The sequence below is a fragment of the Tauraco erythrolophus genome, chromosome 3, assembly GCF_009769465.1.
Source record: "Tauraco erythrolophus isolate bTauEry1 chromosome 3, bTauEry1.pri, whole genome shotgun sequence".
Lineage (NCBI taxonomy): Eukaryota > Metazoa > Chordata > Aves > Musophagiformes > Musophagidae > Tauraco > Tauraco erythrolophus.
This window is the reverse complement of record NC_141467.1, coordinates 90349435-90364647: the sequence shown is the minus strand read 5'-3', so window position 1 is coordinate 90364647 and position 15213 is coordinate 90349435. Positions and strand designations below refer to the sequence as shown.

Below are 15213 nucleotides of genomic sequence, written 5' to 3'. Positions count from 1 at the left end.
CAGCGAGGGAGGGGAGCGGAGCGCTCATGTTGCCCCGTGAGCTCTGCTTCTGAACTGCGTATGCATAGCACAAGGGATCTGCTGGGCACAGAGCTCAGCTCACACCTACCCGGGGCAGCAAATCCTCTTGCACTGTCTACATGGAAAGGACTTGGGTTTGTGTTCTGGCGTGTGGAAAAAATACACTGTGGATTGCATTAGTTTTGTTCCTTCCCTAGTTTTTTAGGACAGATGTGGTCATTTTTCCATTTTGAGTGCTCCGCTTAGTATTTTCTCACAGAGTTCTTGACTCTCGTAACTTGGCAGATCTCAGCAGTCTTTCCTTTGAAGTTCTGGAAAAGTGGGTATTTTCCTGTAAATTCAGCTCTACCATTGAGGTAGGAGTACAAGAGCACTTAAGTACTTTTGTTTTAAATAATAACTTGTTTCAGAAATGTAATCTGTGGATCTGTGTTACTGTGTCTGCCAGCACCATTCGTCGTGTGCTTGTTGCTGCGCAGTCGGGACTGTACAGAACATCCACCCGCCCTCTCCAAAGGACACAAGTTCCCAGCACAGAAAGTGTTCAATCAAAGTTAAGGAACAATTGTTGGGAAGCATGAAGAGAGAGAGACACAACATTAATCAACTGTTAGGTGGGATTTTCAGCAGGGAAAGGAGAATTTAAGTGCTCTGAAACTGGATGAAGAGTTGTATTACTAAGACATATGGATGATATATGAATGAGATTGTATTGAAGAATATTGGAAGAGGTTCTGTTTCAAAATCTAATGATACTGCTGGTATCTAGTGGTATTAGGCTGATACTATCAGCTGATTTGGAGATAGTGTTTAGTGTCTTGATGGACTTCTAAAGTCTGGGAATGATGAAATGGATTTAATTTGATAGAACGAAGAGGTGCTGAGACAATAGGGATATTGTCCAAGCAGCTGTGTGGGAAAATGGTCTGAATGCAGAGGGTGGGGTGAGCTATCTTTAGCTCATACCAGGGTAGTAAGAAGTAAGAGCCTGGACAAGTATTTAGCAAAAAAAAGGCTTGTCTGTAGGTAGAATCTTTTCCAGACAAATGCCATTAAATCCTGATAGATATTTAAGAAGAGTCAGCTCTAAGAGCATCAGAGCAGTTGAGATGTGATAAAGTTGGTGATTCGCGATTCTTTTGTAAGAGCTGCTTGGACTCAGTCCTACAGGACAGTAACCTTGGGTTTACCTTTGGTTTTGTATAGTCGATCCTGAGTTTAGAGCTGGTCTTATCTAGCTAAAATTTTATAAGGTGCTGATTTAAGAAGAGAATATGTTATTATTGACCAAATCTTGACCTCTCCCCCTGCTTTTAGCAAATCTTGAAAGGGAGCAATTATGATTTGTATTGACATTTAAAAGGCGGTAAGAGCTCCACTTCTGTCTGCCACAGAGATGGAAAATGTGCTTCTGTGTGGTAACAGGAAATAACAGACCCATGCAAGCAAACGTTCTTTCCTTCTTACCCTCTATGTAGCTGAGAGTTGGAGGCAGCACTAGGGGAAAACAAGAGCGCTGGCTGCCTGAAGATGGCTCATGACAGAGACTAGGTTCGCCAAGTGACGGAGATACTTGTCCTCACCTCTGCTTTTTTCTGTCCTGCCCTTCGCTCTGTCTTCTCGCCATGCTGAGGCTCTTCTCGGTGTGTCTTCCTTAAAGAACAGATTCAGTCCAGGTGTATGGTAAGCCAAGGCTGTGATGGGGGTGAAGGAGAGAGATGAACTCTTTCCTTCTCCCTCTACTCCCTCTACCCCTAGGAAATAAAAAAGTTGTGCTTTGTGAGCTCTCTCTAGTGAGCACTGGAAAGGGGCTGACAGCCAAAACCTGCCTGTTTCTGAATGCTGCTGAGGTGTGTTAGCATTTCAAAGGTGTATGCAGGAGTCTTCCTATTCAGCCAGGCAAGATCCTTACAGAAGAAAGTTGGACGGGTTTTTATGGACTCAGTTCCCTACCAAGTGTCCTTCACTGCTAATTTCTAGCCCCTGCTGGAGGAGGATGTGTTGGCAGTACTTTTACAGGTGTCATGGTTTGATGTGGAGGGGGGGGTGGTTCTGGTGGCAGGAGAGGGATTTTGCTCCCTGCGACCTCCCCGGTTTTGGATCCGGGTTAGGCTTAGTTCTGGCCACCGGATCAGACTGCCATCCCCCTCGGGGTTGAGCCAATAGGGCGCCTCTGCGAATTGCCCTATTTAAGTCAGGACAAGGGAACCGGAAAAGGTGCTTCGCCCAGGATCGACCAGAGAAGGGAGGAGGGCACTGCCCCCGCTCCCTGGCTCCTGGCCGGGCGGCTGCCTGCGTCGGGCCGGCGCCGCCCACGGAGAATGGCGGCGGTGGAGCCAGCTGGGGAACTCGGGGGCACCCCACTCCCAGGGTGCCCACTGGGCTGAGTTCACCTGGAGAGGACTGAGATCTGAGAGAAACAGCTGCATCGACAGCAGGTCAGTGAGGATGGAGCGGGAGGAGGTGTGCCGGAGCCGAGTTTCCCCTGCGGCTGATGGTGAGATAGCAGGCGGCCCCCCTGCAACCAGGACGGCCTCGGTGGAGCAGCGACCCACTCGCAGCCCGTGGGGAGAAGATGCCTGAGCCCGAGGATGGTCGTGTTGGGGGCACGGCAAGGCAGAAAGGCATCTGGAGTCTTCGTGACGACCCACGCCGGAGCGAGTGGCTACAGCTCCCTAAGTACCCGAGACTGTGGTATAGCCCACACCGGAGCAATCTGTGGGGAAGGATTGTTTCCAGTGGGCTGGACTCACGTTGGAGAAATTTGTGGATTTTTCCTCGTGGGTAGGGGATCCATTGGAGCAGGGGAAAAGGGTGTAAGGACTCCTTCTCCTTTAAGAAAGAAGCAGCAGTAACAGCACGGAATGAACTGACCTGCACTCCCCCAGTCCCTGCCCCTTGTGCTGCTGGGGGGAGGAGGTAGAGCCGAGAGGAAAAGGAAGGTGGGGGGGGGGAAGGTGTCGGTTTTAAGATCTGGTTTTGTTTCTTTCTGTCCTCTCAAGTAATCGGTTTTTATTTCCCTTTGTCCTTCTAAGTAATCATTAATAAACTGTTTTGCTTTGAGAAAAGCGCTGCCTGTTTTGCCCAGGACCATGGTTGGTGGGTGCTCCCTCTGTTCTTGCCTCAACCCTCAGTCCTTTTGTTTTTTTTTTGTTTTTTTTTTTTTTTTCTCTCCTCTCTACTTTATTGGAGAAGGAGAGACTGTGTGAGTTTTAGTTGCTGGATCAGCCTAAAACCACGACAACAGGTTAGTTAGGATATCTCTGCTACTAACCGAACAATTTCCATCCTCACTGAGCTATGGAAAAGTCTGTCTTGATGGACCATATGCATCTTTTATGTGGTCTGGAGGATAAGCAAAGTAGTCATTAGTAACTACTTGTTTCTTTCAGGTATCATAGAATAGTTTGGGTCGGAAGGGACCTCAGAGATCATCTAGTTCCAACCTCCCTGCCATGGGCAGGGAAACCCTCCACTACACCAGGTTGCCCAAAGCCTCATCCAGCCTAGCCTTGAACACTTCCAAGGATGGAGCATCTACAACTTCTCTGGGCAACCTGTTCCAGTGCCTCACCACCCTCAGAGTGAAAAATTTTTTCCTTATATCTATCCTAAATCTCCCCTCTTTCAGTTTAAATCTGTTGCCCCTTGTCCTATCACTACATGCCCTTGTAAAAAGTCCCTCTCCAGCTTTCCTGTAGGCCCCCTTTAAGTACTGGAATACTGCAATAAGATCACCCTGGAGCCTTCTCTTCTCCAGGCTGAACAGCCCCAACTCTCTCAGCCTGTCTTCACAGGGGAGGTGCTTCAGCCCTTGGATCATCTTCGTGGCCCTCCTCTGGACTCACTCCAGCAGCTCCATGTCCTTGATCTAGAGGAGATAGATAATGATAGATGGATATGATCTAGAGGAGAGAGAGATATTTTTTTTTTGGTTTTGTTTTGGTATCTTAAGACACACTGATGTAAATATAAGACACAAAGTAATATCTCTGAAACCTCCCATAGGAGCTTAAAAGCCTTCATTGTAACAGCTTGGCAGGTTCTGGATACCTCCCCATCATGGCCATACACCCAGAGCAGGTGAAGCCTGTTAGCTTCACTGCAGAAGTAAAAAGGATTTTGCATTTTCTCTGACACAAAAAGAGATCCTGCAAGGCAAAAATCAAGCAGCCGCTGTGTTCAGTGCCATTGTAGTCTTGTAGCCATGACAAAAGCAAAATCCAGGAAGGGGTAAGTATGGACAGTACCTAGAAATAAAGGACTCAAAAGTTAGGTAATGTCTCTACTAACATAGTTAAAGTTTAAGTATATATGTTTTGGATTGACTCAGTGGTGTGACTGGGAAAACCAGTAAGAGGAAAGGAGTGACTTGAAGACAGTCAGCTATTTTTCCCTCCTCAGCAGTGAGAGGCAATGCCAGAACGATGGATTTGGTTTCACATTGCCTTCAGCCAACCTACAGAATTGGTTTGAGGCAGGGAAGAAAGAGACTTGCAAGAAGAGCTGCAGCGAGACTTAGGGAAGAGCTCCTTAGAGTTGGTTTGGAAAATGAGGCTTCTGTAGCAGTTCTCTAGGTATCAGGAAGAAATTGCAGATGCCTGCCCTGCTAAAATGAGACAGAAAGATAAGAACAATAGCCACACAGGCTGCTGCAGACCCCTTTTCCTTAAATGCTTTTTCTCTATTAAAATTAAAAAAATGCTCATTTTTGAAAAATTGGTGCCTGAAGGGCAAACCCAGGAGTTCCCAAAAAGCTTCTCAGAAGGTTTTTGGTGCTTTTAAAGCAAAACCACAACTCTCTATGTAAGGCTTAAGCAGATGGAGGATCCCTTTGAGAAGGGAGGGATTTTTAGCTGGAAGTCCTTCTCCTGTGATAGTCCCTGAGGTGGCCAGCAGAAACCCTGCCTCACCTCCAGAAGCTCTGCATAATTCAGCTCTTCTGTGTCTTTCCCCAGAAGGAGATCTCTGCAGGGCTCAACTGTGGACACGATGCAGTCTAGTGATTCTTCCTCCTCTTCCTCTCATGCTGTCTGCTAAAGAATTGACTATTTGGAGAGGGATCTCTGCCTCTCTTACATACTTGTAAAAGAAGTCCAGGACTAATTCCCTACAGCTATTCACAGTGAGACTGAAATTTAGTTCCCTTCCCGTTTTCAGTTTCATTTACTAGTTTTCTGTGGGCCACTGGCCTATTTTTCTCTTCTTCTATATAAAATGGCTGCAATTTGTAATAGAACATATTGCTGTTCTTTACTACTTTCCATCACTCAGTGTTGTTAAGGAATTGTCCTTCATAATGTTCTTTTGACTTGAAGATAGGAGATGTTTCCATCCCTAGCTTGCAGATGCAGCTATTGGAGTGCTTGGACATATCACTTCTCTTTTACAAATACTTAGATGTTTTAAAAAATCCCAAGGAAAAAAGGCCAGCTTTTTGGCTTTTGTTTTAATTCTGCACCAAGGAATTGCTGTAATTTAGGCTCAAAGTTTTCAGTTAAGACTCTGGGATTTCAGGTGAATGGATTTTCAAAAGGTGCTGTAGTTGAAGGACTCTCTGCCTTCTCCAGCTGCTTTAGCCTGTTTCCTGTGAGAGGCTTTCAAGGGCTGATCTGTAGCTGGCAGAAACTGGCAGTTCTCGTTCCTCTCCCTGCTCCTCACCCTTAGCTTCTAAACCAAGCGAAAGGAAAAGCACAGCTTTTATTTTGCCTTTACGTTGTGTTTCAGGTCTGTCAAACACTGCACCACAGTATCTGAGCAAAGCTCTTTTGCACAGAGGGTAAGTTGAGACCATTAATTATGAGTAGTGCTAAAAGTAATGCAAAAATCGGGTGCTTGCATGGAGGGGAAGTTGCCTCAGGATCCACATTTTAAAGTCGCTACATGTGCTGAGAAGGTTGTTAAGGCTGCTGTCTATGCGAGTGCTGGAACTGTGACATTTCGGACAGAAAACGATTAAACTACTGCCATAGTTCTAAATGTGCATTTCTGTGGTGTGGTTTGCATTTGTTTTATTTTTTGCCTCTGGCTGCTTCCCTTATTCTGCTGCCATTAGTCCACACCTCATTATATGCTCCCAGAGAGTACATCCCTCTTGCTTGTTAGGATGGCGTAGGTGGTAATTTGCAGTGGTACAAAGTGCTGAAGGAGACATAATCAGCTGGGTAAGTCATTACTCTGTGCAGGGGCCGACTTGCTGACTTGCTGTGCACAGCTTACTTATCTCACATTGTTTAGGACCTAGAATGTTGTAGTAATTGAAAATGTAATAAAAAAACTTTAACTTGCTTGCCTGGAAAAGAAAAAAGGTACAGCGGAATGACGAATACGTGGGATATATTGTCCTACCCTCATAAAAGCTGTAAGTTGAGGGTCTTGGGTGCTGTAGAGCACAGTTCAACACAGTAGCCTACACTAAATAGCCTTATACAGTGCTGCATTGCTTCTCATTTTCTTTCTCAAATATCTCACCCTGAATCCATGTCAAGGTACAGATAGTTCTTTCGCCATGATCTGACATCGCTCTGGTTACCATATGGCACTCCTCAGTACTCTGTGGTAAATATTTGTAACATTGAGCTCTTCTTTCCTAAGCAGTGTTTTCTCTTTCTTGTATTTTTTCCCAGCTATCCATTGCAATCTGAATCCAAATGGTATTGATCACCCTGTCCCCACAGAAGGTATTAATCTGCAACTTGAAGGTGAAGGAGTTGAATCACCCTCTGTTAAGAACACTAGTACTCCAAAAGGGACTGAGTCAAAAGAGACACCCAAGAGGCAACAAGTGGAGCCAGAAATATCTAAGGTAGGTAGAACTGGGTTCTTATTTACTTTGGTGAGTCTTAAAGAATCCAGGCTTCTTGGAGTCCTGGCTTCTACTTAAAAAGCATTTATCATCCTATTAAAGACATAAAAAGGTGCAAAAGTAAGTGCCTGAGGAAGTGGGCGTTACAGAAGCAAGGTATCGCTGTGGAGTTTTAGTGCACACACATCTTGGACATTGCACTTTTATTTTTCTCTAGATGAAGGTAATTAAAATAATAGAATCTCTCTTTTTCAGGCACTGTGGAGACTTTTTCCAAATGACTTGGGTAACAACCAGAATCTGAATAGATGTTTTTTTTCTCGTGTGTTTTGTTTGCTTATTTATTTTTTCCTTGGGCAGGTAAAGGAGGAGAAAAGTTCTATGGATATATAAACATATGGATTTTTATATAAGTGACTGAGTTTAATAAACTGTTAACTAATTTTAAGTAGAATACCAGATCAATTCTTCCGTGTCTGGTATGTCAGTGAATAAACATACTTCAGAGGTGAATTCCTAAAGACAAATGAAGCGTCTGTTCACATTCATAAGCTGCTGTTTCTTGTTTGTGAGCAGCAGACATGACTACGAAGTGCAAGTGAATGTGTGTGCTCCAGACACTTTGGGTATAGGAGAACAATTTGTCAGATTAGATATGTTTTTAACTAGAATGAAAAATAAGAGAGTACTAAAAAAATAAAAAATTGAGATAGATACTTTAAAAACCTTGTCAGTCTTTTTGACCTTTAAAGGCCTAAACCCAGGCTTTTGGGAATGATTTCTGCGGAGTGGAAAACTGAGTTTTTACCAAATCTGACACTTTGGGAGTTAATAGAGCAAACAAAATGAGTGTCCTTTTTTTTTTTAAAGATCTAAAAAAGGCAATAACAATTAATTCAATGACTGAACAAATAAGAGTATTTCCTACTGTCATCAGTACAATAAATCTAACAAATAATACGCATACGGTTGTGAAATATTTTACTTTCAGAATAAAATAGCATTAAATGTTTTGAGCAGTAGCCTTGACAATAAAGGCTTGGTTTGAATTCTCCATTCTGATTTTTATCTAGTTTTAAATGAATACAATTTGAAGTCATTTCATCCTAAGTCGTTGAACTAGATCCAGTACCGGTTGACATTGATTGAAAACACTGCTACTTGCAGTCTGTTTCGTGGCCAATTATCAAGCACGTTGCTGATTCCTCTTGAACCCTTGGGGAACAGGTTTGTGCTTATTGCTTTGAATCATCTGTTTCGTAACAAGACCACCGAATTTTGGATGGGCTTTGAGACAAAGCTTAGTTACTAATGCATTTAGCCAGCTTTTTGCAGACAAAGGCAAGCTAATTCTGCCTGTGTTTCAACATCAGCGGATCCAAATCTGCCCTGTATGAACAGTTAAGGGGATACATTGAGCTCATAGCAGATCTTACAAGCTTGGGCGTGAAGAAGCTAAATGATGTAATGGAGCTTCCAGTTGAGAATGGGCTTATGTGTAGTTGACGTGGAACACAAACAGATCAAGCTTGTCTTTGCTTGCAAAAGACTCATCCTAGTGGAAAACGAGGATGAAATATATTGGTGATTTAATGTAATGGAGCCTGTTTTCATTGTCTGAGCCATACTTGTTGGATTGATGAATTGAAAACCAGTTCCAAGGCTGTCCCTGCTGGTGATAACTGGGGAAAAGGGGAAGCAAAGTGCTCTCAAAGTAGTGAAATCAGCTATTGGTTTTCTACGTCTGATTGCAGTAGCTTTATTTAGAAAGTTGGGCATGCTTCAGATTTAAAAACAAACAAACCATCAAACAAGGCTAAACATTTTGTTAGGTGAAATAAGCTTGGCATAATAGTGTCAAGCTAATGAAGAGGACTGATCTTCTGGATGTATTGCTGCCTTGTTAGTAACGTTATTTTTTATGTGTGGTATTAACTTAGTGATGTTTTTCATCTGGATTCACATGTTATAGCCTGAGGTGGCCTGTCTTTTCTGGCTTGCTTTGCCTTAAATTTAAAAATTGTGTTGCTTTATCCTCTAAAATGTGAATATGGAGGTGGATAACTTGTGTGGTGTTAGGAGTTGAATTCAGCTGTCATTATGAAACTTTATCCAAGTAGTCATATCTGTACAGTACAAAGATGAGCAGGAAGAGAGGAAAGTATTGTAAATAAAACGTTGTGGGCAGATCCATTTGTTTTATATTTCCTCATTGCTCAGTGTGTACTCAAATAATATTAACACATATCTCATATCCACAGTAGTGAGACTTATATTTCACAAAGCAATGCAATGTACTGAATGCAATTTAAGATGCCTTAAAAGACCAACTTCTCTGTTTTCAGCTTTCTGCTTTGTCTTTATTGGAACCATTTCCAGCACTCTAAACCCCTGGCTGCTTTAAGGTTTTGCTGTCTAAAGAAACAAACAAAATCTCTGTAATGAAACGTGTCCTCCTTTTTCTGTGCTCAGCTATGGAGTTGCAGAACATTAGTAACTCATGGGCTACAGGTAGATTTAAATTTCCTTTTTATGCAGCTACTATAATGTAAATAGGGGAGTACATGTATTTGTTTCTGTTTTTGGGATGCAGACAGCAGAAAGTGTAGTGTGAGTTGAAGGATCACTCATTTAGAAGTTCCTGATGAGTATGGAAACTAATTTTTGTAGGCTGACTGAGTTAGGATTTTAATGGAAAACAGAACAATGATCTTAGTCTCCCTCAGCTGGTTCACTAAGGAACCACCGTGTTACAAAAGTGAGCAGGTCCAGAAAAGGCCAAGATTATTCAGATCTAAGCTGATGTGCGTAATTCCGTGAGACTCTGATAATGTACATAGTATAATACAAATTAAGGAAATGATATGAAGTGTAAAAATACTTAGCTTTTTTGGTTTTATATGTTTATTTTAAAGTGTGTATTTATAAATATACACGCTTTCTTGATGAGTAATTGATTTTTCAATATTCACGCCATATAAAAAAAATTCAGGCAGTTGAGTGGACACTTTTACAGAGTAGAAAACTTTCATTAGAGAAAGCAAGGATGGTTTTTAATATGCATTTAAAAAAATTATATTATTTATTTAACGAACACCTAAATCTAACCTCTGTTGTGTATGCTTTCTAGAATTCTTGTGGTTTTTTTCATTAAAATCCTACTCCTGGCCTTTATGTCTAGTCTGTTTGATTTTAATGTCAGTTATCTCTAGATAAACACAATGAGTCAGGACATTTGGAGTCACAGAGTAGAGTTCTGTTAAAAAAAATTAAAAAGTTTTACTATACTTTTGACTTTTTGTACTTCTCTGAGTATAGGCTTTAACAGAAGGTGATTTTCTGTGACTTTCTGTCACTTATTAGAAGATTATTTATTCAGGGAGTTTTGATTGCTAAGTGAGGTGTGCATAGCTGGTGACACACTTTGTCTCATTATGTGGTAGCAGCGGTAGCAAATAATAAAGACTTTTTAATGGCAACCACTACAGTTAGACTTTTTATCTTGTGTTAGCAATGGCAGTTTTTTAATCTGACTCGGAGACAAATTAACCATCCTTTAAAATGTTCACGAAAACTATGAAAAGAAACTGGTAAAAGAAGTGAAAAGCTTTTTTTGTCTTGCCTGCTGTTGGCAAGTGCTATATAGACACCAGTAGAGGATACTTTTTGTTGCAGTGTAGCTCATTAATTCTCTTGGTTGCTTTTGCTTACTCTTTTTCAAAATGACATAGAACAACACTGAAGGGCTGATCAAACTCAGTAACAAGAGGATGAGAATTTATCTTGACTTAACTGGGCCCAGTTCAGGACTGATTTGGGTGAAAGCAGCTCCTCTGGCTTCCTGGGGAGTTCTGCTCGGCTCGCGAAGTATTGGGTGTGTGTGTTAAGTGTGTGATGGAATGTCCAAGAACAAAAGAGTGAGGCTTCTGGGTAATAAGGTTGTTATAAAATTCTTTTTAGAAATACAAGTGTTTTGTCAGTTATTTTTTTAAAAAGTAAAAATGTCCTGGTACTGTTTTCTAATGAGAGAATAGAAAAAGTAATTTTCTAGAATTCTCCAGGTTTTTTAATCAGTGGTGTCTGCTTCACAGTGTTTATCTTTTTTGGTCAATCTTAAAAAATGAATTGGATGAGAAGGACAGGATTTGCCAAGCAGTGGTCCTGGCGATGAGCATGAGGTAACATACACGTTCATCATCATAGCTGCTTATGCTAAGACCATTTTATTTTTCCCCACTGCTTTTTTTTTTTCTTTTGCAAATGGTTGAGAAATGTCAATGGCCACTGAACTGAGGCGATGAGGTTCTACCATTTTGCTTTGTCTTCCAACTATCCCCCCCCCTTGTGAAACTTCTGGTGGCCACAGGATATGTGTACAAGAACCTGGATTGGACTGACTGAAGTTTGCAAATGTTTCATCTGTTGAAGTGAAGGTTCAGCATAACCCCGGCTGGGCTGTTCCACTCCTCCAGATTTCGCTTTAAAATTGTGCAGCAGGGTGTGAGGATGTTTGAATTGCAGACCTCTGCATGTACCCCAAGGGAGGTGTGGATCCTGGATGGTGAAATGTTACTTTACTGACTGAAAGTTTGCATTTCTTCATTGATTTTCATGGAGAAGTAATTAATCAATGTCCACATCGGATCGCCACAATGAAAGCCAATAGATACAGCAGTGTGAGTGTAATTTCACTTTCTTTCCCTACTTTTTCACTGCAGTCCTGACAAACTCACTTATTGCACCAAGTCTATTTTATGACTAGCAAAAATAGATACAGAATCTGAGGGTACATTATGTCTGAAGTGGATTTAAAAATAATTGGTAAATGTTAATATAAGACAGCTGAAATAATTACACTTCGGGGCAATGTGCCTTTCTAATATCTCATTCTGTGGTTATTAGTAATACACACTAGTGTGCTCACTTCTGTCTTCATTTTCAAGAGACTTTTTCTTTCATGTGTTGCATAGTTAGAAGTACACATGTTGTCTTGTTTTCAGGTGTCTAAATTGGGGGTTGAAATGTTTGATGTGGATGTATCTCTTCCTCTCTCAGCCCGTCATTCATGATTGTGACCTCTGGCTGAAGGCTGACGTTTCAGAACCGTGCAGTGAACAAACCTATCCTGAGCAGTGAAACAGGAGTGCTGGGTGACCCTGTACATTTCAAGCAGCCGAGGCTGATGTTTTGTTTATCGCTCTGGGGATTTACTCGTGTAAATAAAGTGCTGGAGTAACCCTACCTGTAGTGCAGAATATAGCTGCTTGGTTAAGAATTTACAGTGTCACAAGCCAGGAAAACAAGAAACATCTCTCTGTTGGGGTCTTGTAAGCCAGCTTATCGTAGGACAACAAATGCCTGATTCAGAATCTAAATGTATTCTTGCTGTAGCATGTTTTTCCCCATTGCTATATCATCCATTCTTATTATAAATAGTGTAATATGAAGGCCCATGTTTTTGCAACGAGGTTTCTGCATTCAGCATAAAAGATATGGCTTCTCGTGTTCGCCCTGACTGTGTGCCTGGGGATTCTGAAATACATCTGCCTTGACAGCAACCCCATGTAAGTGGGAGATCTTGCCTGAATTCGTTTGTTGTGCTCTGCCCAGGACAGTGAGGGGAAAGAAGGACATCTGCTATAGACTATTATTCATTTCCTTCTCCTTTACCTCCCATCACAAGGTGGAATTATTTTCATATTACTTCTTTCTTCACATAAGAAGTGCAAATAATTAGCTCAGATTAATACTTAGCTCTTAAGATGGGTATAAGTAGCACAGATTAAGTTTGCTTACCAAGACCACTATTGATTGACCTTCCAAGTATCTAAAGGGATCCTTTAGGAAAGTCATCTGTACAAGCATGCTCTGTCTATGATTTCAGTCCATCAAGTGGTAATAGGAAGAGAAATTTCTGTTTGTTAGGCTTTTTACAGTTGACTTCCACTAAAAAAATGAACAATGAAAATGTTTTCAGTGGTTGCATGTACGGTGAGGTGTTGGCCCATGGGAAGGGGTGCAGCCTGTGACCCTGGGGTGTGCTGGGGGCTGCACAAATGCACAGCAAAGTGCTGGTTTCCGCTGCAGGGAGCGAATGCAGTCCTTGTGTAGGGCAGGCAGGAGCAGATGGTTACAAAGAGGCAGCTGAGGGAGCATAAGGAGGGAAATGTAGTCTGAGCTGGCTCCTGTTGTCCTGTGAAAGCAATCAATGTGAAATTTGTGTTCTTTCCCATTACACTAGTGTGAAAAGGAGCAGCAATTGCAGTATGTATTAGCAAACATAAGCAGTAAAAAGCTGTGGTAGTACTCTAGAAATAAGTGGGATGTCTAACACTATAGACACATGTAGACAGACGCATTATTTAAAATAACTTCTCTTCAGGGGAAAAAGAAATATAGATAAAAAGATGAAGTGGCTTTTAGAGGAAAAAGCAATTCCATACTGCGTGTGGATGCATAATGTACTTATAGTGCCAGTTCTGCTGCTTGCCTCGTTGTGAAGCTGCTCCACGAAGCCATCCAAAACCTCTGCTTGTACTTTGAAGATACTTTAAGAGCTTCATAGAGGTTGCTTCAAAAATAAAGCAATATTTTAATGACGCAGCTGCCTTGATGGGCAAGGCAAAGTATAGAATCGCCCGGTAAAGAAAATAATAGCATTGTGATTAGAGGGATTACAAAACATATTATAGAACCAATTTAGCATTTCAAATGGGAAAGCAGTTAAATACTGCACTGCTGGCACTGCAGGTTCTGCAAATAGTGCATTCATCTGAGTTATAACAATAATTTTATTAATCTGCCACATGTGTTTGCTGGACACTTCTGACCAAACTGATTAGTGGTTGCTGTAGTCCACCTTTCTCTCTACAAGTGGGAAGTTTTTTTCTTTTCTATTTTGAAAAATGACAGAATTGTTGAGCACCGTGAATGAAATGTGTCACAATCACAAAAGGGGTGTGGAACTGTAATAGCCTTGATAATGTCTGAACGGCGTTTCTTATCAACCTGTCAAGCTTTCCCTTACTGCAGAGGAGAGAAGAGATTTCTTTAGGAGATTCTGGAAAAGGGTGGCCTGGGGCAGAGTGGAGTATGTCTTCCTTTCAGTTACCATGGGTGGAATTGAGCTTGCTCATGAGGGAAATGTATATTAAGTGTCTATGTGTAAGCTAGGTGTCTAAACTCCTATTACATTTGATGGAGATCTAGTCTGCATGCTCAGAGGCATGTAGAGAGGGATCAGACTCCATCTCAAGTGAGCACTGCTCAGCTGCATCCGTCTATGCTTTGGGGACTGCACTGACACTTGAGTTTAGGTATTCAGATCTCAAACTCAGTTCTGTCCTCTGCCTTACTAGCTAACCAGCCTCTGCCTTTGACATTGAAATGGTTATTAATGTCTGATGGAGGTGAAACCTTGCGTTAGGAGACTGTATTTCAGAAGCTGCATTTACCTCAAAAATCATACTTGAACACTTCGGATAGACTAGTCCCATGTATACAGCTACATTCAAGATGATCTTCTGGCAAGCAAATACTTCTTAATCTGAAAAAAAAGTCTGTCTTTTGGATTAAAAGGAAATGATTGGAGTGTGTTTGTTTCATTTTTCCCTGTTCTTTTGATTGGTCTTGAACTTTAGAAGCCTGTCACTTTTCACTAGGAGTGAAGTTCTTGCTCTGAGGCTCAGTTTTCCAACTGTAAAAGAATGATGGTAATTAGTATGAGTTTAAACTGTTGTTTCAGTAGGAAACAGATTTGGAATAAATTTGCTACCAAAATTTTGTCTTATGCTTGTGTATGTATGTAAAATTGATTGCCCAAAACCTCTGCAATGTGTCCCTGAAAACTGGAAAACATAGGCTTGGTCAGGCTGCCTGAGAGTAACAAAGGCAGCAGCACGTTTGCTGCCTGTTGCCGTTCCTCTCCACGGGACAGATTCTTCAGCTGTTTTCTGTGGTGAGTAGTGGTGAAGGCCTCCACTGGTGCTTTGTCTGTGTCATGCCTCTGATTTTGATAGGAAGGATTTGGTGGATGGGGACTCCCTTTACTAGAGCGTGCATGGTGTCTGGCTCTCAGGGATCTCTTGTCTCATTTGGGCCTCTAGGCACTGCAAAAATGCCAACAGTAATGACCTCTGAAATCAAGGAGGCTTCTCAGTATGCTTTCGTTTCACACTTTGCAGATACTTGTTCTTTTTAGCTATTTCTGAATGTGAGCTTCAGTCAGAAGTGTTTCTGTTTTATCTGTATTCCACAGTCAGCTGCAGATTACTGTGTAGCTGATGTGCCACTGCAGGGAGCAAGGAAACAACTCCCAAATGTTAAAGCAGACATTATCTATGATGCTGTGTATTACCAGTGAGGCAAGCAGAAAGTAAGGAGAGTGT

General features: G+C 41.7%; 1 protein-coding gene across 1 annotated transcript in view; it reads left to right on the top strand.

Moving 5' to 3' along the window:
* Positions 1–6339: 6339 nt before the first annotated feature.
* The window catches only part of SAMD12 (sterile alpha motif domain containing 12), a 104112-nt gene continuing 95238 nt past the window's right edge, over positions 6340–15213 (top strand). Inside the window, exons 1-2 of the mRNA XM_086609335.1 lie at positions 6340–6382; positions 6648–6826. Of these exons, the coding sequence (XP_086465461.1) occupies positions 6340–6382; positions 6648–6826 (222 nt within the window). The remainder of the gene's footprint in view (positions 6383–6647; positions 6827–15213) is intronic.